Consider the following 22,405-nt stretch of genomic DNA (forward strand, 5'->3'; position numbering starts at 1 on the left):
AACCAACCTGCCACCTCTGCTTGGAGTTGTTATTATTATTATTGTATTGTGGAGTGGGAAAAGAAACAACCCTGCCAATTGTTAAGGGGTTATAAGCAGAACAGGAGCTGCTTATCAGAGAGCCACATTTGGGGAGGAAAATTCACTGAATCTTGCTGAAGGAAGGTTCTCTGCAGAGCTTCAAGCACTCTTCTGACAACTCCATCCTGTGTGAGCTGGGGCAGGGAGCTGGGCCCCTTCCTATTGTGAATAGTAGGGTCTGGAGAGTTGAAAATGAACAAAAGAGCAGGAAAGCTCAGGCTGCAGCAGTGCTGGAAAGCTGGAATTAAAAAAAAAAAGAAAATATTAAAAAATGAAATAATAAAAAATAAAATAATACTAATAATAAACAAAATAAAACAAAATAAAACACAATAATAAAAAAATAAACATAAAAATAAATCAAATCAAATCACATCACATTAGTCTTAACAAATCTGACTGGCACAGTGATCTTTGAATTATGATTTTAAAAATAAGAAGAATGACTCAAAGCCCAGAAAACTTGAAATCTGGAGTGTAGGCAAATGTTTCCTCAGCCCACAGTCAGACTTGGGGGTGTCTGAAATTCAGATCTCAATTTTGCCTGGGTTTGCAGGTTTTTAGATTCATGTGCCTCATATTGGCCAGGATTTGGCTAACTCTCTCAGCTTCCTGAGAATTTTGGTTTTGCCTGGATAAACTTTCTGAGAGGCCTGAGAAAGATCTGTGGGTTGGTACAAATAGCTGGAGAAATGCATGGTTTCATTTAATAGTAATAATAATAATAATAATAATAATAATAACAACAATAATAATATAAAAATTATAAAATGATAATTATAATAATGCATTATAATAATATATATTATACCATACATTATATATTATATTATATATAATATAACATATATTAATATATAAAATATTTTATACTATATAAATATGTAATATATCATATATAATATGTATATATACATATTACAGTATTACATATTACAATATATATATTATATTATATACTATATACTATATACTATATACTATATACTATATACTATATACTATATACTATATATTATATATTATATATTATAATAAAAATTTACAATAATTATAAAATATTATTGATATTGTTATTGCTATTATTTTAATTATTATTTAAATAACTTGTTATTAAAATAACTTGAAATCCCCATTAATTTGGGCATCTCCAAGGACTTGGCAAGCAGCAGGGAATTTATTGCTACCTGCTCTTCTCTCCTCCCCCCCCTCCCTGATGCCATACATTCCGTGATCACACCCCAACATTTTAGCACATCTGAACAAGAATCCCAGCAGCTGCAGGGCCAGATGATGTTTTGGCTGATCTTTGGTGATGCCTCAGAGTCCAGCTCTTGCCACAACATAATATCTCAGCTTTCATACCTGTTTTTAGCAGTGTATATGAGAACAAACTGCCTGAAATGATCGCTGCTTGCTCCCCTGCACACGAAGTGGTCCTGCTGGATGCAGAGCTCTTGTGGGGACCTCCACTGGTGGCCAGGTGCCACCACAGCTCTCCAAGTGTCAGGGTTTAACACTGGCCTGGCAATTAAACTCAGTGAGAGATGCTCTCTATTAATCTCTCTCTCCTCCTTGATAAAGAAAGGAGAGAGAATAAGGGAGAGAGACTGATGGGTTGGAAACTAAACTACACAACTGTAATGAAACAGGAATGATAAATAGGAAAAATTACTAAATCTATACAAATATACAGGAAAATGGATCCCACATTCCTCCCCCTCTCCCCCAATAACTCTCACGTCACCACCGAGGCTGCAGGGCAGCCCTGGGAAAGTCCAGGCTGGAATCCTGGGGTCAGCAGCAGTTGGAGCTGGAGGCAGGAACACACAGATATGGGCTGGGATGGATCAGGAGCACAGGCAGAGGAAGGGATGGAATCCTCCCAGGATGCTGGGTGAAGGAAGGGAAGCAGGAAGGGCAGGAGCTGGAAGCTGGAAGTAGGAAAACTGGCTTGGCCCTCGGGTTCCCTCAAATTTATCCTGAGTATGAGGTGTATGGGATGGAATCCTCTGCTTGGTCAATTCTGGCGTCTATCTTGTCTGTTCCTCCCCAAAGGAGGCTGCAGGTGGGACCTCTTTCTTCCTTCTGGAGGGTAAAAGTTTTCCTCAGAGCTGAGCAGTGTCCTTGGCTCTGCACACCAGGCTCCAGCAGTAACTATAAACATCAAGTGTTATCAGTCCTAGAAGCACACACTGTCTGAGAAACTTGCTGTTAATTTCAGCAAGTGCAGCTACTTACAAGAGACTCAGCTAAAAGCAAAAGTACAAGACAGAACATCACCTTTATCCTGGCCCAAACCAGGACACCAAGGAACCTGGGGAGCAGGTTCTCCCCATCCTTCCCTGTTATCTTCTGTCTCGGGGAGCAGTGGGATGCTCAGGCCATTGAAAGGAACACACCTACTGCAAGGACAGAGGATAAAGACCAGGAGGGTGAGATTAAAAAGTTGTCTTAATCAGTCATGTGGAATTGGGTTGGAAAGGACCTTCTAGTTCCAGCCCCCCTGCATGGTCAGGGACACCTCCCACAGCCCAGGGTGCTCCAAGCCCCATCCAACCTGGGCTGAGACACTGCCAGGGATGGGGCAGCCACAACCTCCCTGGACAACCTGTGCCAGGGTCTCATGGTAAAGAATTTATTCCTAATGTCTAATGTAAATCTGCCCACTCTGAAACTCTTACCCCTTGTCCTATCATTGCACACTCTTGTAAAAAGAACCTCCCCAGCTTTTTTGTAGATCCTTCAGGTACTGGCAGGGAGCTCTAAGGTCTCCCCAGAGATTTTTCTGTAGGGACTGGATGCATACCACAAAACTTTTAACCTCTGAGGAAAAAGATATCTACAGACTGTGCTCACAGAACTCCACTCTGGGTTTGATTTTCTTCAGAGAAAACACACTGAGAGCTTGCAGAACTACAAATATTTTTAAGTAAAAGGCAAGCAAATTAAATCATAAGAACTGTGCAGCTAAGGGAATGTAAAGAGTGTGAAGATTGGTGGTGGGGACTTCTTTCTCTATTACTGTGCTGGAGCAGAAAGCTGTGTTATGAGCATGAGCTCTCACTGGAATTTCAGTCCAAGATGGAAATAAAATGACAAGAGGTCACACAAGCTTGACTTTGAGCAGCCACTAACCCAGACAGCTTGCACAAGAGAGCTGAAGCTGGGAAAAGCAATTTTTCACATCTCTGCAGGGTGTTGGGTCTTAGCAGAAGAGAAGTCCTGTGTTGGGACAGACCTCTAGAAAGCCCAGATCCTCTGCAGGATGCCTGCCAATGGTTTAGAAACACAGCATATAGACAAAGCAGCTGAAAAGCACTCCCAAGGAAAGAAAGAGTTGACCCTAACATCTGAATCATTGGGTGCAGCACCTTCATTTCTCCTTGTGCTACAAAACCACCCCAAGCTGCAAGGCAGCACAGCACTAAAGCCTCTGCCTGCCTACAGCATATTGAGGTTTCCACGGAGAAAAAACTCCATCTAGTGAGGAGATGGGTTGTACTGCATCTAAAGCATTCAAATTGAGTGAACCAACATCCTCTTTCTGATGGTGATGCAATAAAACCAGAAATACACCATTGGTGTCATATGTCCAGAAGTTTTAATACATGATCCTCACTACTGAGAAAAGTTATTGCATTAAATACATAAATTCATCTGGAAAAAAAAAAGAAATCTTCATTTTACACAGCACAATTTTGTCATAGCAGCCAAAGGAAACCATATTTTATATGCAATTTCTTTTAAACCCAAAAGAAATACAACTAGTTCTTCCTCAAACCAACAAAGCTGCTATCATATTATTCAGTAGTTCCTGCTAATCCTAACCTGAACAGCATTATTCCTACAAGTGCTCAGGAAAAGTGCCATTCCAAACCAGCATCTGCAAATCTTAAGTTTATTAATAATAATGACTTTCAGTATATGTTGATTTTTTGTTGACTCAGTGAACCCATAGAGCATGTTTCATTTCAGTGCACACCATTTTCCTGATTGTGTTTCTTTCATTATGACTTGAATGGAACCACAAGTTACCAAACAGCAGTTTATACAAATCCACACCTGTGTTTGACTTGTGACAGGCACAGAAACATGATGTTTGATCACCCAAAGGAAGGGGCAGATTCCCTGATCCATTAAAACCACCATCCATGTAAGCCTGATGGTTAGGGATGACAACAGAGACAAAATCAAAAGGCCCTGCTTGCTGTAAATGGATGAAAGGAACTGTGACCAGGGTGTAACAGAGCTCCTGGCAGAATTATATTCTACATTTCATCCTGATGAGGATGAAAAGGTGCTACACCATCCTTGCAACAGAAACACCTATGCAGCTTTATGCCAGGACTGGGAACAGGGAACTACAAAAAACCCTCAAGCATCAAGATAATGGGGGTCCTGAGCTGCAGTTCCACAGCTTGCCCTTCTCTGGCACAGAAAAAAAAAAAATTACATAAGGCTCATCTGTACTTACTCTGTGCTTATGAGATTCTTCCTTCTGCTGTAAAGAGAAAAATAAAATGTAATAGTCCTCAGAGAAATAAAGCTCTCCCTCTCCTCCAAAATACCTGTCAGCATGGAGAGCTCTCACTTATAATCCAATTCAAAATATTTCTCAAATTCAGTACCTTCTACCTTGATGTTTCTAGTTACTGCTAGAGACTGGTGTGCAGAGCCAAGGACACTGCTCAGCTCTGAGGAAAACTTTTACCCTCCAGAAGGAATAAGGTTTCTACCTTTACCCACTTTTAAAAATGGCAGAGCATCTATTATTTTGATATACTTCACTACCTTCTGGTATCAAAGAGAATTCACTAGTGAAACAATCCTGTGCAGCTCTCTGGGAGGTAACACATTTACCCAAGTTCTAACACTGTCCCTGTACCTTTAAACTACACAGCTATTTTAGTGGGTTTTATTCAGTTTTAGCTAAGAGCACCAAGTTACCCTTTAAAACAATTTGGTCATTTTTTTTCCTGTGATTTGCCAGCAAAAACCCCAATTGCTGGAGAGCCACTGAGCAGGGACAGTAGGATGCTGGTTCAAAAAGCATCCTAAGAGCAAGAAAATAAAAAAATATCAGTTACTAAAATGAAGACTGCATTGAACCAGCACTGAGAAAATGGGGAGAAATGAAGAAGCTCCAGCATCAGTAGTTATGCAGAACATTTTACTAGCAATATCTTTTGTTTGGCAGTCACAAGGCATTCATGATACAAACTGCAAAATCTTTAATTTCAAAGTGCAAGAGGAACAGGCTACTCAATTATTCCAGTTAAGAACACTTATTGAGTCTAATACAAGGTTACTTAGCTGTGACATTTTTTTTTCACAATTAAGAAAGCCTGCACAGAAGGGGAAGAAATTTGCACAGCTCAGAAGATGATGCTGACAGCTTTCCAAAGCCTGTACACAGGATGTGGCTTATTTTATTTTCAGGGACAGAGACTAAAGGAGACAGCTATCACCATTCAACCCCAACAACCATTTCCATAAACTTCCCCCACCTACATCAGCCCTCCCAACCAAATACAGTCCCTGTGTTTTCAGCAAAAAAAAGGTAGTTCTTGGTTATTGCTGTAGTACACAAAATGATATTAATATTTGCAGGAGAGACAGTGTATTTTGAAGACTGCAGCACTGACAAGAAGCCTCACACCCAGTTCCTTCACCTTGTGATGCCTCTGTACAGCAAAACTACCACCCTGTTTCTTCCAAACAAAACAGCACCTTCAGACCCTCTCCCTGCCCTGCACATCTCAAGAGCACGTGGGCCTCTCCACTATGGTCTCTACCAGTGGGTAACAGCCTATAATGCATTTCTGACAGTACCTCAAGCAAGAGCAACTACTGCACCAAATGGACTTGACCCCAATGAAGCCCATGAAAAAACATGAAGGGGAAGGGAAGAAAGTTACTCTCACTTCTTCCCTGAAAGGAACAATTTTTCTGACTGAAGGTTTGTTTTCAGAGAGCTGTAATTGAAGCCAAGAGGCCACTTTACCAAACAGAAGCAGCCTCTTCCCACAAACACAAAAACCTATACAAACCCCATTTTTAATTTAGGTCTGTCTTTGAAATGAAGAGAATTTCAGTGCTGGAGAAACAGAGTAGACTGCAGTCCTACCACACAAACCAGACTGTGCAAATCCAGGTTGTTCAGCTGCAGTGCTGACTCAGGTCTGAATGGTGTGGATGTGACTCACCAAATACCACACCCTGGGAGGGTGTCAGCACTTCCCTTCCTGCCAGAACTGCTGCCCTAAAAGAGAATTCCTACAGTGACATGATGAGGATTGCTTTTTTCCTGCTGTATGGTGTATGTATACTTAAAACTCTCACACAAACATCTGGCCAAAAACTGTATATGATATTATTTCCCAAGCCACAGACACTACACAAGCCATTCATAGAGGACACATTGTCCAAGGACATGTGACCTCAAACATACCCTCCATCCACCAAGAAAAGCACTGTATCCTTGCAGGATTTGATTGTAAGTCTTCAGCATCTGGAATGCAGCAGTTAGACTTCTGCATTTTTCAAGCACTCAAAAAAAAACCCAAGAAAACCAAAACGAAACAAAAAAACAAAACAAAAAAACCAGGAACAAACCCTCCAACCATTTAGTTCATATATTCAATGTACATAATTTTCTCTAAGTGCTTTCACACTGTTCTTAAGAGCAGTTAGGTCACTTCACACCACAGAGGTGGTACTCTCTGGGTTTACACGCATCAGCCTTGAAGCATTCCTCAGATCCTGTAGCTGCTTGGCTGGTTTTCCAACTCCTTCCTCAAATCTTTTTTCCACAACAGGAAGGACAGTTTCATAGAGGAAGGATGCATTCTGCCTGATGAATGCTTTTTTCTCAGGGTCCTGTTCACATCGTAAACTGTAATCTACATGCTGGACAGCCACCAGGATGATTTCCACTAAACTCTCCAGAAGAACCATATGCAGCTCTGGAAAATAAAGCTTTAAAGCTTCCTCCAAAAAGGCCATAGTCTGCTTAGTGAAAGCTACTACAGTGTAGCTAAGGTTGACCCAGCAGTCATCACCTGTGTATTGGTCAAAACTGCCCACGCCGCAGCTCCGCATCTCCTCCCGCAGCTTCCCCAGAGCCTCTGGAGTCATCAGGTTCATCCTTCTCCACATCTCCTCGGAGTTTCGGTGCTTGGTGGCCTCAATGATGATATCTTTGTAGCTCTGCAAAGCACCTTTGATATCCTTCACCAGGAGGGCATGAATGATGAAGGTGAGATCCAGTCCAATCTCACTAAGCTGCTTGCAGTGCTCTTTAGCTACCTTGGGTAGGAACAAAAAGCAAAGGGTGTTACTAGCATGCAGGACACCTTTACATCTTCCACATTCACCAAAGCTATAATTCTAAAAAAAAAAACAGGGAAGTGTTGACATGCTTCACTTATTTCACCTGCTAAGATATTCCTGATTAATGAGAAATTACTAACAAGAAGATAAACCCAGTTTGTAAAAAATACTCTGGACAATTATAAGTCCCCCAACAGACACACTTTTTGTTGTTTTTCCCTTACTGGCAACTGAAAGAACCATCTGAACCTTATGAAACCATAGCCAGAGAAAGTCAGGCTTGCAAAACATTATGGAAATGTAGCCCAGGACAAGCTTGGAAAACAAATGTCTTCAAAACACTCATCATTCAGATGTAGCTTATGTAAATTTTAGGACCTCCAACTGCTTTAGAGGGAAATTAAGTGTAAACACATTTTGCATTGCTGATAAAAGCAGGGCTTTTCTTGCTGTGTATTTTCATCTTAATGGTTTCCTCTGTTAAACTGAAAAACAAAAAGCCATCCCAAATCAATATTAACTTTTCAACACAGGAAACCTCTCTGGAGACCCACTCAAGAGTCACCAACCAACCTAGAGTTAAGAAAAGAGGACTTCATAGGTTCATCATAGAATTGGCTGGGTTGGAAGGGACCTCAGAGATCATCAAGTCCAACCCTTGATCCACTCCCGCTGCAGTTCCCAGCCCATGGCACTCAGTGCCACATCCAGGCTCTTTGGAAATATCTCCAGACACGGAGAATCCACTACTTCCCTGGGCAGCCCATTCCAATGCCTGATCACCCTCTCCAGAAAGAAATTCTTTCTCATCTCCAACCTAAACCTCCCCTGGCACAACTTGAGACCTTTTGTGCCCTCTTGTCTTGCTGAGAGTTGCCTGGGAAAAGAGCCCAACCCCCCCCTGGCTCCAACCTCCTTTCAGGGAGTTGGAGAGAGTGATGAGGTCTCCCCTGAGCCTCCTCTTCTCCAGCCTCAACACCCCCAGCTCCCTCAGCCTCTCCTCATAGGATCTGTGCTCGATTTCGTGTTTCCAAGCTTTGTAGCCTTTGTTTTGGCTGTCATCCCACTCTCTTTGACCCTTCTTACCTTGACACATTCCGCTGCAGTTGACAAACTCTCTTTACTATCAAATACTTGCTTACTGAAGGCATCTACAAACATCTTCATGGAAGAGCGGGCCCAGACAACGAAGGCCGAGTAGCAGCCGTTGTTACCAGCGAAATCTGTCTCAAACTCCCTGGCTGTCTCTAGCAGGCTGGTAAAGAAGACGTGGCAGAGCTTGTGGATGTAGAGCAGCGTGGCCCCCTCGATGCGAAGCTGTCGGATGGCGGTCTGCACGGCGGCTGCCCGGTTCTTCAGGAAGAGCTCACAAGCTTTGGTGGACTGACCCAACCGAATGAGCTGGGAGACGGCCCGGCGGGTGGCCCGGGGACCTCCCCGCAAGGAGCGGTCCGGGGACAGCTCAAACACCAGCACATCCGTGAGCTGCCGGACCCGCTCGTCCACCTTGGCCCGCAGCTCCTTCACGGGTTGGCTCACGGGTTTGTCCCTCAGGTACTCGTTGAGTTTATCCATGAGGTCCACAGCCCCTTCAAAGTCCCGCTGAGCAATGCAGACATCCAGGTCCTCAGGTAGCTCCTGGATCCACTCCAGTGAGAGGTCAACCACCTCCTCCTCAGCAGAAGGTTCTTCCTCCTCCTCGTCCTCATCCTCCTCGAAGGGGTTGGTGGATTCGGGAGGTGTCGGGGCAGGTCGGGGCAGGGCCTCCTGCTCCAAGCGTCGTTTCTCACTGAGGACCCGGTTGCGCTTGGTCTCCTCCAGGACCTCCAACCACTCCTTCTTGATCTTGGCATTCTCAGCCTGGAAGATGCGGCTCTCCGGGAACATGAGCAGCTTGAACATGTCCTTCATGGGAGGGTTGTCCTTGACGTTGACCACGGCCAGCCCATCCAGGGGGTAGAGGGCATCGTAGCGGTAGGCACCACGGCGATTGGGCAGGGCGGTGGCCACCAGCAGGCAATCGTTCATCAGGAAAGCGTGGACCCGCTGGATCTGCGCCATGTGGTCAGCGTCGTACTCCACCAGGTCGCCGTTGTAGACCAGGTACTTGCCGGGGCTCTCGGGCAGGAGGTCGCGGCAGCCCTCTACCTTCTCCAGGAGGGTGGTGAGGGTGCGCTGCCTCCCCTCCTCGTTGGCCGCCGCCTCCTTGGCCGAGAGCGGCAGGAAGGGGTCGGTGGCAGCAGCCCGGCGGGCACCCAGGGAGGGGTCGTCGCGGTCGGCCTGGAGGAGCAGGGCCTGGGTGACGGCCTCCATGATGCCCTTCTGCTCGGTGAGGATGTGGCTGAGCTGGTACATCTCGCTCTCCAGGTAGCTGATCTCCCGCGCCGTCTCGATGAACTGCCGGTAGTTCTGGTAGACGTTGCGCTTCAGGCTCTGGGCCGTCTCCTCGCTCAGCGCTTGGATGCGCTGCCGGTGCTCCTGCAGGTCCCGGTCCCCATCCGACTGCTGCGACAACTGCTTCACGTACTCCCCCGCCGCGAAACCTCCCGACTCCAGCTGCCGACGCAGCCGGCTCCCTCCCCCTTCTCCCAGCGCCAACGCCATGGCCTCACCTCCCACTGCCCGTCCCGCCGCGGGGAAACGGACGCCGGAAACCCGCCCGTGCTCCGCACAGCCCCGGGCTGCGGAGGCGGGCGGGGGTGTCCTACGCATGCGTAACGCGGGGCGGGGAATGGCGTAGCGCTGCGCAGTGCGCGTGCGCCGCGGCCGTTGTGGCGGTTACGGAGGTTGAGCCCCCTCAGGGGTCGGGGCGGCCTCGCTGCGGCGCCGAGCGGGATGGAGGAGGAAGACGAGGACTTCGTGTTGGCGCTGCAGCTCCAGGAGCTGTGGGAAGCGGAGGATAAGGCGGCAGCGTGCTCGGAGGCCCTGCCGGACCTCTCTCCCCACAGGCCGCTGTCGGTGGTGGATGAAGCCTGGGAGCTGCTGGACCCCAGCCCTGACGTGCGCGGCCTTTTCGTGCAGTTCAACGAGACTCTCTTCTGGGGGCGCCTGGCGGCTGTGGAGGTGTCGTGGAGCCCCCGTATGACCCTGTAAGGCCATGGCGGGGAGAGGGGAGGGGAAGGCGGAATGTGTGTGCTGGGGTCGGCTCGCAGGGCAGCTCTGGCTGGGGAAGGGGCCGGGGAGTCAGTCGGGATGTAGCTCGGGCTCGCCAGAAGCCGGAGGGAGAAACTGGTGTGGAGAAGAGGAGGCTCAGGGGAGACCTCATCACTCTCTACAACTCCCTGAAAGGAGGTTGGAGCCAGGGGGGGGTTGGGCTCTTCTCCCAGTCAGATATCAGTAGGACGAGAGATGGGCTTAAGCTCTGCCAGGGGAGGTTTTGGTTGGATATTAGGAAGAAGTTCTTTGCAGAGAGGGTAATGAGGTATTGGAATGGGCTGCCCAGGGAGGGGGTGGATTCTCCATCCCTGGAGGTTTTTAAGAAGAGACGGAATGTGGCACTGAGTGCCATGGGCTGGGAACCACGGGGGGAGTGGATCAAGGGTTGGACTTGATGCTCTCAGAGGTCCTTTCCAACTCAAATGATTCTGGGATTCTGATCCTTGCCGAGCACCAGGTGGCACTCACCGCCCTCAGGCTTCAGAAGCTTCCCGTGCCTCTGAAGGGCTCCAGCGGTGTCCGAAGCTGTGTCAGTGCTGTCAGAGGATGCTGTGACCCGGCATCGGATCATATGGCTGTGGGCTTTGGGAAAAGGTGTTACCTGTCACTCTCTGCTGCTCCTAACCGTGGCTTTGCAGGCACGGGGTACTAGTGCCACAGCTTCTCTCCAGTTATTTGAATAATCTGCTTTTCTAGCATAGGTTGTAAGCCAGAACGTGGGTAGTCCCTGTCTTTGCCTGTTTTGTCCTTTGTTTGTTGCGCTTGGCAGCCATAAATAACTTTACTCGTGGTGCAGGCAAAACTGAAGAGTTGATAAAGTGGAATAAATAACTTGGTCTTAAGCAGTGTATATGCAAAACTGAAATAACATAGTCTTTTTGTCATTTGCTCTCAGTTTTTGTGGTAGCTTTACAGCACGGCAAATACAACATGATAATAGTATATTAAGAAGACTTACAATCTACTAGGAAGGGGAATAGGTAGGAGATTTGGGATTAAAATAACAAGTTTTGAAATGCAGGCAGCAGTTCTGCAGCACATCAGCTGAAGTTGCTGGCTGCTGAAGCCCTGCCCTTCCTTGTTCCCTGCTGCTTGCATTGTTTTTTAGACACTTGAAAATACTGGAATACTGAACTGGTAGAGGACTAACTTAGTAGGAAACAAATTTCAGTGAAGTGTTTTCTGCTGGATTATCACACAGAAGTGATGATATGTGAAGGTTCAGTTAGAGTCAAAAGTTGAGAGAGGATGAGGGGTGAAATTGCATCAACCAGCACTTAAGTTGGTTTTGGCTGCTGTGAATCTTCAGCCTCTGATTTAAGATGTTTTACTTCTGATGGAGTTCTAAGGAAAACTCTGTTCTGCCTCCTGAAAAGGTTAGCTTGGAAAAGTCCATTGCCTTGCTGGCTTGTTTGTTTTCAGGATTGCTGGCTTTGAACTAAATGATTGAGACATCTAATAAATTATAGTTTCACTTTTGCTAGTTCAGTCACAGCATATTTTAGGAACTTGTGGGCTTTTTTTTCCTAAGTAACTACCAAAAGTGATTTTTTTATGTTCTGAGTTTCCTAGTGTATGTTGGAAGGGACAGTGTTTGAAGTGAAACTCTCAGTTTCCTTCATGTACCACAGAAACACTTCTCATGTTTTCTTTCTGTGTCTCTTTCAGCTGTGCTGGAGTGTGTAAATATGAAGGAAAAGGTGGAATGTGTTCCATTCGTCTCAGTGAGCCTCTCCTAAAATTAAGGCCAAGGAAGGATCTTGTTGAGGTAGCAGAACTTGCTGATGAATCTTCACATAAAATGTGCTTGTGCTTCTCCTCTGTACAGACATTTTACCTTTCATAGTGGGATTCTGATATAGGGCGACTTACAGATTGTGAAACACTGGTGGCTTTATTGTTACATTTGTGTTGCAGTATCATGGCAATCTTCCAGGTCTGTGTTTTTAAATGTGTAACTCTGAGTAGGAGTTTAAATTCACTTGTTTATTTTACTGACTATGCAAAGAAAAAACAAAAAAGCAAGTGTTTCACTCCTAAATCCTCTGATATTAAAACCAATCATGGATTGAAAGCACAAACAGAATGTGGTTGTAGTTTCATCTTTTAGGCCAAAAGGCCAATAGCAGAAATTGAGGCTGTGTCTGCTAACATACCTTGGTGTTGCTTCTTGTGCCTCTGTCAAGGCTTCTGCTTTGGGTTGGCTCAACGTTCACGTTTCTTTAATGAACAGAAATACTGTAGAGTTTCAGTTTTGTCACAAGTGTATCTTTTTTGGGATGCAGGGGGCTTTTTTGGGATGTAGAGGGCATGATCTGCCTTAAATTTGAGGATTATTCCTCCTTTTTGAAATGCCACTTACCATAGTAATACTCTCCAGCATGTTTTGATGCTATGAAAATAGAGCTAATTTAATTTGAAGATAAAATAAGTTTTATCTTTTTCATGACCCAGACCGAGCATGTGAATGGATGCAAATAATCTCAGGACAAAGACAAATGTAAAGAGGCAAAATACTTCCAGCTTAATGTTGAAACTATATGCACAGCTTTTCAGTGACCAGTTTATGATTTGCATTATTTCAGACACTCCTACATGAAATGATCCATGCCCTGCTTTTTGTTACTAACAACGACAAAGATCGGGAATCTCACGGCCCAGAGTTCTGCAAACACATGCGGCGCATCAATCGCTTGACTGGAGCCAATGTCACAGTAAGTATGATCCACTTAACCTCATTTTATAGATTTCTTCCTGTTTTTTTTTTCTTTTTTAGTATCCCATTGTGGGAAAACAGTCTGCAGAGGCTTAAGGATTCCACGTGCACATCAGTATGATTGTATGAAATCATTTATTAGCAACTTGCACTCACTTTATATAGAGAAGCCTTGTTTATACCATCCTATCATGCAGGTGGCCTTGTACTCCAACCACACATACCATTCTCACGGAACCTTCTTCCCACATAATTATTTTCCTCCTCTGTTGCCAATTAAGTTATCTCTTTCCCAGTAGCTCATTCTCAGAAAGCCTCTAACTAGGCCTCAATAACCATTAACCCAATGTAGCCTAAATTGAAGTAAGTCAGGATTGCTCACAACCTGTATATTTCTGAACTGTTTCCCCAACATCCCATGTGTGGTATGAGTACTATATTTTACTCAGACACTGTATAGTTGGTACCAGTAGAGATTTGTGGCCAAGTGTGTGCCAGTTCTGTAGTTATTTTGTTGGGGATCATAGTGGGAACAGGCTGAGGAAGATGTGATGAGTTGTTAGTTGTAGAATTTTCAATAAACCCTCTGTAAGTATTTTTCTTTCAACTTTTACACTTGAAACAACTTAATGATACCAGGGACAGAATAATTCCATGTTCAGAACAATGTTTGGGGAAGAGCAGTCTGGCTTAGTTAGGATTTATATCAGTGGAGGCTAATGGGTTGATGATATTTAAAGCTAATGTGTCTAATAATATCAATTAAGACACAAAGAGAATACAATGCACATATTGTTCAATGTGCATCCTAAACAATAAGTCATTTAGGGTGAAATTATAGCTAGGTTTTCAAAGTTATTTTATTGCAGTTCAAACAAGATAGCCAGGGCACCTTCCTACACATCTTGTCTTTTTAAAAAGCTTCCTTTTAATGCTAGCTCAATATTGATCAAATTTTACCAAGGTTCAGCTTTTTTAGCTGGTAATGTGAAAACCACAGCAGTAAGGGAGGGAATTAAAAGGGTAACTTATGCTTTAAAAAATACTGTGGAGCTGGTGATACAAAAGTAGAAACTTTCTGAAGAAAGAACTTTTTTCTTTTTTCCTTTTAATTAACCCCAGATCTATCACAGTTTCCACGACGAGGTGGATTTGTATCGGCAGCACTGGTGGCGCTGCAACGGCCCCTGCCGGAACCGCAAGCCCTACTTTGGGTACGTGAAGCGTTCCATGAACAGAGCGCCCTCTGCACGGGACTTCTGGTGGGCTGAGCATCAGGAGAAGTGTGGAGGTACATTCACAAAAGTGAAGGAGCCAGAGAACTTCTCTAAGAAATCCAAGGAGAAAACCCAGCCAGAAAAGGTTCCAGATTCCAAGTCAACTAATAAAGGTATTTAAAATATTTTTTTTTTCTTTTCCAAACTGTTTTTGTTGAACTTCCTCGTACAAACACAGATCAACCTCTACGTGACCTTTTGTGTCATATTACTGCTCTGTAGCAAAGAACAGGGCCCATTTTATTTGTGCATTTCCTTCTCAACTTCATTTTTTACAAGAGGTTCAGTTTGCACTGTTTTCAAGCAGCAGATTTTTGGGGTGAAGCATGTTTATGTATGAGAAAGTTACTAACTTCTCTTACTCTTTATTTTTCAGGCAAGACACAAATGCATGATACACAAGATCTGATGCCTTTTAGTGGGAAAGGGTATCGCCTTGGAGGAGGAAACAGTGGACTCTCAGAAAAAAATACAAATTCCAGCAGCAGTGTTAGAAACAGTGAAACACCAGGGTCACAGCATCATCCAGCTGTAAGGACAATACCAGTCCCTAAAAACGAGATAAAATTTGAAAACTCACCCCGTAGTGGTATCTTCTTTCCACTTTATACCAATGATGCCAGTGAGAAAATCAACTTAGCTTCAAAGCGAGAGTTTCCTAAGCCCTCTGTTGCTAATACAAAAGCTTACAAGAATGTTGGTGGATCACCTGTTAAAATTGCTCGTGTTACAGAAGAAAAAGCAAAGCAAAGCTCTGCAAATGGCAAGAGGGTTGTACCGTTCCATACCCGGCCACCAAAACAGATTTGTGTTGAGCAGACAACAGCAGCTCAGGTCACATCTGAGAAAAAAAGCCCTGAGTGTCCTAATGCACGACAGCAATGGCCAAAACTGGAAGACAGAACTGCCTTTGAAAACTATTTCATTAAAAAAGGGAGTACTGATGTCCCTTTAAGTATAAACACACCTGTGAAAACCAAAGCTGAATCTACAGTGTCCTCAGCAAGTTCCAGCACTGCTGTGAGGCAGGATAAAAAAGTCAGTTGTCCTGTTTGCCAGACTGAGGTTTTGGAGTCTAAAATAAATGAACACCTCGATTCTTGTCTTGCATAGGACCCTTCAGAATGTTTTCTCAAAAAGATAAATCAGGGCTGAAAGCATTGCTTGAAACCAAATTTGCTCAGGATTTGCTTAGCTGCAGTTATTTCCCTATGTGCCTGGTCTGAACTGGGCTGTAAACTTTCAGCATGCTGAACATCAGGTCTTGTGGAGCTGCACATCAGTGCTGACTAGGAAGCCAGTTGCTACTTGCATTCCAAAGTATCCAGCACTTGTGTTTTAGCTGCTGGATGTTTGTGCCAACGTTCTTGCTGCAGAATCTGAGTGATAGAAGAGAAGGTGGATACTTGCTGAACTGCATGTTTCCAAGGTAGTTTTAAAAATTTAAACATTTTTAATCCTTCTGATTCATTTTTTGTTCTCAAGACCCCTTTGTGGTGGTGTTTTTAAGTGTCTTTGGCCATTCTGTAAGGTAACCACCTGGAAAAGGTCAGACTTTGAGTTAAGTGGCAGGTGTTTTTAGAAGAGTAAATATTTTACATAAGCCACAGCTACACTCATGGTCCTTGTCACCTGTGACATTTTAAAACAGGAGATGAGAGTGACAATCCTAATTATGGTTTTTCTTGACATAGGTGGGAGAGGCATAGGCATCCTAATCTTAGCAAAGCATCCGTGTAGGGTTAATGGATGGATGGCAACAGAGAAAATTCAGAGGGGCACTGAAGGTGCTAGGGAATCAAGCATGGGATACTTGGTAGATGAGAGGGCTCTGCACTTAATGGCTCAATTGGAAAAGATCATTTTGGAGAGCTCTTTTTCAAGAAGGATTTAAAAGTTGCCTATACTTGGAGTGATCAAGTGGAAGCTATTAAATGTCAGTCTTTGCTGTGTCTCTTGGTCCAGGATCCTGGCTAGATTGTCCACTTTTTCTGATGGTTTGCACAAACTATGTTGAAAGTTCACTACTTTTTAGGATACGGGTATTACCTGACCCCCATATGCTGTTACTAGTAAGGAAAAGCTGTGAGGAATATTGGTAGCAATAAAGACTCTTCCTGTCTATATTATAAAAGCCTTCAGATTTTTCAGTTAAACTTCCAGTGCTGTACAGACCAAAATGGCATTAAATAGACAGTTTGATAGTTTTTGTTTTGCTTCCTCTGGAGGGAAGCCAGGATGGTGGTTAGGATCCAACCAACCAGGGAGTTGAGCACTAAAACCATCCTGCTGTGAGAAGTTAGGAATGCTGAGCAGATGTGTTTTCTCTAGAAACTTGCTGAAATGTTAATAGTTCTCTTGTTGCACTGAAAGTATTTAACTGGTTAAACAGTTAACAGCTTGATTCCTTACTAGTAAAAAGGAGTATAAATATTTTTGTTAAAAAAGAAAAAAAAAAGGAAAAAAAGAGAGGAAAGTGAATTATGCTGGTTTGTATATTACAGCTACAACTTCAAATGGCTATTAATCTCAGATGCACCCATGTTTGCCTTTAATTACTTGCTGCTCCCCTTTGACATTGGGAAATAAACTGATGTGCAATTGAATTTGTCAAATGATACCTTTACTCTTTTCAAACATTGGTGTATTTTTTTAAATACTGACAACTACAGATATTTCATGTGAATCGGGTTTTTCTTGCATATTCTGAATAAACTGGTATTTGAATTCTCAATTTTCATCCAGCCTGTGTCTCACAGGGCAGTATGGCCATGGTGGGGTCACTTGTAGTCCTAGTAGCAGTCTGGTTTAACAGATTCTTCCTGTATTAAGACTTTTCCTTCTTAATTAACTTGTAAAATCCCTTTCTGAATATCGACTGCATCAACCTCTGCCTTCTCCATCATATTTTTAGTAGTTTCACTTTTTTGTCAGATTTTAGAATTAGCACCTGTAAGATTTTCCACAGAAATGCAAAACAAACATATTAATTTTTCATACTTCCTTCTTAAACCTGCAATATCTGTCAGCCTGCCCAGGAAAACTTGCCATTTACAAGGACAGTGCTGCCCAGAAGTATTTGTGCTATTGTATGTTTCTAAGGTGAGGAGATTCACACCATGAATGGTCTCTCACATCACAAAGTTTTCTCTTACTGTTCTCATCTCTGTCCTACTTTGTTTTTTCCACTGCAAGTGATCAGAGTAAAGGAAAAGGGAGGGTTGTAGAGATTTCTAAATGGATTATTTTTTTTTCCTAACACCTTTTCATCAGCAGTGTTCATCTGAGCAGCAAACAGAACACAAATGTGGGAATTGGCCTGTAGAACTCAGTGAATGGTGTAGCCTGGGGGCTGGAGGGGGCAAAACTTAAGCAAATCCTCTCTCAAATATCCATGTTTCCTAAAGTAGATCAGTTTGCAAAACAACCAAGCAATTTTGGGCCTGCTGTGGCAACAAATGTATCACCTCTGCCTGTTTTTATTTATATTATGATGCCAAGAGCTCCTAAACAGAGATGAAGGTGACAAAGCTGTGTGGACAGGCTTTGCAGTTGCTACCTGTTGCAGGCTATTATTAGCTGGTTGTTATTTTTTTCTTATGTTCCTGTGAATGCTGTTTCCCACAATTATAATGACTACCAGTTTGTTTTTAAATTACACTGGTAAATTTGGGTCAAAGGTGAGAAATTTCCTCTTCTCTATCAGTAGACTTTTTCCTGAGTGACTTTTAGGTACTGCCCAGAACACCACAAACTAATAATGGATCTTACACAAACATGTTTTCCTAAAGTGGAAATTTGGGAAATAAGTTAATATACATGGCTTGCAAGCCAAATCAGGTAGGAGAGAGGTTAGCAAATGGGTTTTGCAAAACAAAGGCAAAAGCAGTCTCATTTTGTGGTAATCTGGAGCTGCTCAGAATGATGGCTTCACATTTCTAGGGATTCAACTACTAAAGTGGGGGTAACTTCATTGTTCCATTCTCGCCATAAGAGGTTGCCTTGAAACCAGTCACCAGGCAAGAAATGTTGAAGTTCAAGTATTTGTTACTTTATGGACATGTTACCTAGGAAGTTTTCATAATATTTCAGAGTTCTAAAGGAAGGAGTGGGAAGGAGAATTTTTCTCTGGACTGATAAAAATGATTTAGCATCTTGCAAGAAAATCTGCAATAGAAGCAGCCTGCTTTTATCCTGAGTTTTATAAGTGATGGTGTGCTTTCCTCTGTACTTCACCATCTCCAGTAGTTCCCACGTAGGATCTCTGGGTCACGTGGGAAGTGTATTTTTACAGCAAGTTCTAATTCCATGTGTAAGCTGCTGAGCAGACTAACTCTGTTTAGGTGGAAGGATGCTTCTGAGGGCAGGTGCCCCCTGCTCCTGTGTAGGAGTTTGTTACCTGAGCCTTCTTTCCAGGAACACTTTTCAAGAGCACAACTAAATACTGTACACTGGGAACAGGCTCTGCCACCTGATAGTGTAGCAGGGTTAATAATTAAGGATACCAGGTAATAATCCTTTACTAAATCAAAAGCTAGAGAGGGCTTAGTTGTTACTGGACAACTAGTGAACTATTCCTGAAATGGGGAGGCACAACTCAAACTTTGGGCTTCTCTTGGTGTAGCAGCAAGGTGTGCTGTAGAGTACATGGTTTATAGGGATTTTCTTCTTCCTTGGAACCTCTTGGGTCTGTTCTGTTTTCCATTCATACAGCGTGCCCATAGATCCTGAAAGTAAAGTTACATTGGACTCACATCTGGATTTTTATGGTTGTTTGGAAGTCTTAATAGTTGTTTCCATATGACTGTAAAGGCTCCACATTAAACTACCCTTAAAATGTAGTTTATGTGTAAACAAGCCATAAGAGACTTGTATTTCTGTGTGTTTGTGTAGGAATACCCTCTGTGTTTCCATGTACTCCTCTGTAGGGAAAAAATAGCAAACCATCAGGCTGTGTGGAGCCTGGGGATCCTTCAGCAGGCCGTTAGGTGGCACTCCTGCCACTTCAGGAATTCTTATTTCTTCCTGTCCGACCTGTACAGGGGAAGAGAGGAAAGTGCAAAGCTGGCAGGCTCGTGTTTCACCTCCACTGGCACTCGGGGCTGCAGAGGGATCAGCAGGAGCCCTGACTGAAGCACAGACAAGTTAAAGGAGGAGGAATGTGGGGAGTGTGTGGGGAGGCCTACAGCTACTGCAGAGCTGAGAAGTAAATTTACAACCATCTGGTTTTCTGTTAGTGTTTCTTTCAGCTTTGCTGCAAAACGGACTTGGAAGGTAAAACAGTAGCTCCCTTTTCTAGTTCAGGGCTCAGTGAATAACCCAAGAAACATCATTTTGTAACCTAACTGCTTTCATACGTTGCAGTGAAAAACCTAATTTGTCTCTCCCTATTTGCCATCACCTCAGGAGAGGCTGGACAGAGCTATAGGAAGAGAGGGGCTTATAAAACACAAAATGTGGCCTTAATCCCTCTGTTCCCTTGTAGCTTCTGCCAGGCCAGGCTGCTTTAAGACTAGATTAAGTTTCTAAGAAGATGCAGCAGCTTGGCCTGAATAGCTCACCCTGTCTCTTGTCCCATCCACCCCCTATCCTTTCCATCATTACATCTGCTCTTTTTGTCCTAATAAGTTGTAGACCTGACATTTCATAAACAGCATAACAAAGAATGCTTAAGGAGAAGAAGAAGAAAAAAATTGAGCAAGCCACATATTTGGAGTTTAATTCCTGTAGTAACTTCACTAAGAGATTCCACTGATGGGGACCCAGCCCAAGGGCCTCCCTGCTCTTATTCCTCTTCCTCCCCTGCCTTCCCACCAACCAGCCTGCTCTCTTCCCAGAAGCATCCCGGTAACTACACACTTTCTTCCCAGAAGGATCTGTTTGGTGGTTATGCTGCCACCCGTTCTCAAGCCATTTTTCGATTTACCACGAGGGGGCGCGTTGTGTTTTGAGAGAAAGCTGTGGAAATAACTAGCAGGGAGAGTGCCCACCTGCAGATACCTCTGCAGCACTCACCTGCAGCTGGTGCAGGGTGGGGACACATCCTTCCTGCAGCACCCACATCTAGCCTGCGGAACTGCTGGCCAGTTTGTTCAGCTCTACTCAGCTCTGCTCAGTTCTGCTCAGCAGAACTCATTTGACCAGAGCATTTTTATTTTTCATGCCCCTTCATTTTGAGCACAGCATCTACAAGTCCAGTGGCTTTGGATCCCTTTAATACCTTACCCAGCACATGCTATTTTACAGGCATTACACCCAAGACTCATGGGGGCCATGCTGTCCATAGTGCACAGCACATTGCAAATGAGCTGTTTTTCAACAAAAGCAAGACAAATTCCATGGTGTGTGGACAGAACCACAAAGCTTGGCAAGGACTGCTCCAGAGCAAGCAGTATGGTGCAAAGTCTGGGCTGTTCTGGCAGATGGCAAAGGGAAACACATCCAAGGGGAAGAGTTGTACACAGGATAAAAGGCTCTGGGGGCTTCAGAGAGGATGCCACTTGTACCAGGTGGGGTATGGAAATCTCTGAGGGATTAAATCTCAAGTCTTCTGTCTTCTGCAGGATATATGGCTAAGAATTCTTTGGGCTGGTCTTTTATTTTGCATTTAATTTAAACATAAGAAACCAAATTATTACAGTGAGGGTGGGTGAACATAAGAACAGGTTGCCCTGAGAGGCTGTGGTGACTCCATCCTTGAAGATACTCAAACCCCAACTGGTCCTGAGAAGCTGGCCCTGGGTAACCCCCCTCAAGGGTAGAGGGACTGATCCAGACCATCTCCAGGAGCCCATTCCCACCTCCAGAATCCTGGATGAGTGCTGGAGGACAGTGAAATGACAGCTGAAGGCAGTCAAGATCCACCTGCTTACCCTCATACTGGCCCAGTCCACTCTCACACCATCTCTAACCATCAGTTTATATCCAGCTGCATATTTCTTCCTCTCCCTGCAAGGTTTGCCCCAGGCAACTCTCTCATCACTGCCACCAGCCACACCATGTCCCCATCCCATGCATCAGAGACAAGGGGGACTCCACGCAGGAGCTGGGCATGTGCCAGGACACAAAACCAGGTATGAGGAAGCTCTGCCCTGCCCAGCTGGGTGGAAGAGCAGGTAGCTGGGTCATGGCTTCTTACAGCCTGCCCTGGAAAGGCAGATTGGAATTGCTGCTTCCTCCCCAAGCCACGGGGGAGGATTATCAGCCCTGCAGATGACGTGAATTAAAGCTCAGATGTAATTAACTTTGAATGTACCTGTAAGAGATTTAGAAGGCAGGAAAAGCATCTGATGACAGGAAACAGGAGGTATTTCAGGCACTGCAAAACCCCAAAAGGCTATTCAAGCTAGCTGGCAACATTTCCCAGGCAATTTGGCAGAGTTAAGAGGACACCACCCAAGAGGTTTTACTGCTAACATTTGAGCTGATGCTTGGTTCTTGAAATGCAATTTTGTCAAAGTAGACACACACCCCGAGCAGTAAGCAATGCCACAACTTTGGAGCTCTTTGCAAAGCATTATGGACACCAGCATGCCCTGAAGGAATGAGGAGACCTGAGACTGGAGGAAAACACCTAAATGCAGCCTTTCTCTTGACCCCTGGACAGGCTCTAGAAATGGTGCCCTCCCTCAGAACTCTTCTGCATCATCACTCTCATGGGAAAATAACATTTTTGCACCTTTAGCATTGCAGGTGCTGAACCACCTGTAGGGTCACAGCACGTTCTGAGCAAACCTCTGCCTTGAGTTCTTGAGGAGGAAGGAGGACAGGGACTGGAGGTGTCTGCTGCTGGGCAAGCATCCTCCCTCAGCTTTGAGTTGTTACACAATGAGATGGTGTG

At 44.3% G+C, this 22,405-nt stretch overlaps 2 protein-coding genes across 2 annotated transcripts; one reads left to right on the plus strand and one right to left on the minus strand.

Annotated features, from left to right (window-relative positions):
• Positions 1-5,237: 5,237 nt before the first annotated feature.
• Positions 5,238-10,111, minus strand: EXOC8 (exocyst complex component 8). Its single transcript, XM_030447046.1, has 2 exons — positions 8,503-10,111; positions 5,238-7,392 (listed from the first exon to the last, which is right to left on the minus strand). The coding sequence occupies exons 1-2, from the start codon at positions 10,018-10,020 to the stop codon at positions 6,784-6,786; spliced, it is 2,127 nt and encodes a 708-aa protein (XP_030302906.1). The 5' UTR covers positions 10,021-10,111; the 3' UTR covers positions 5,238-6,783.
• Positions 10,112-10,148: 37 nt separating this feature from the next.
• Positions 10,149-17,299, plus strand: SPRTN (SprT-like N-terminal domain). Its single transcript, XM_030447047.1, has 5 exons — positions 10,149-10,505; positions 12,241-12,340; positions 13,158-13,286; positions 14,411-14,678; positions 14,942-17,299. The coding sequence occupies exons 1-5, from the start codon at positions 10,252-10,254 to the stop codon at positions 15,676-15,678; spliced, it is 1,488 nt and encodes a 495-aa protein (XP_030302907.1). The 5' UTR covers positions 10,149-10,251; the 3' UTR covers positions 15,679-17,299.
• Positions 17,300-22,405: the final 5,106 nt, after the last annotated feature.

Source organism: Calypte anna, chromosome 3 (assembly GCF_003957555.1).
Source record: "Calypte anna isolate BGI_N300 chromosome 3, bCalAnn1_v1.p, whole genome shotgun sequence".
Taxonomy (NCBI): Eukaryota; Metazoa; Chordata; class Aves; order Apodiformes; family Trochilidae; genus Calypte; species Calypte anna.

Bases quoted from the DNA above. Each gene is read 5' to 3' on its own strand.
- EXOC8 (XM_030447046.1), bottom strand. From the start codon at position 10,020: ATGGCGTTGGCGCTGGGAGAAGGGGGAGGGAGCCGGCTGCGTCGGCAG. The intron at 7,393-8,502 runs GTAAGAAGGGTC...TTCCTACCCAAG, and splicing joins CTGCAGCGGAATGTGTCAAG to GTAGCTAAAGAGCACTGCAA.
- SPRTN (XM_030447047.1), top strand. From the start codon at position 10,252: ATGGAGGAGGAAGACGAGGACTTCGTGTTGGCGCTGCAGCTCCAGGAG. The intron at 12,341-13,157 runs GTAGCAGAACTT...GCATTATTTCAG, and splicing joins CAAGGAAGGATCTTGTTGAG to ACACTCCTACATGAAATGAT. The intron at 14,679-14,941 runs GTATTTAAAATA...TTTATTTTTCAG, and splicing joins TTCCAAGTCAACTAATAAAG to GCAAGACACAAATGCATGAT.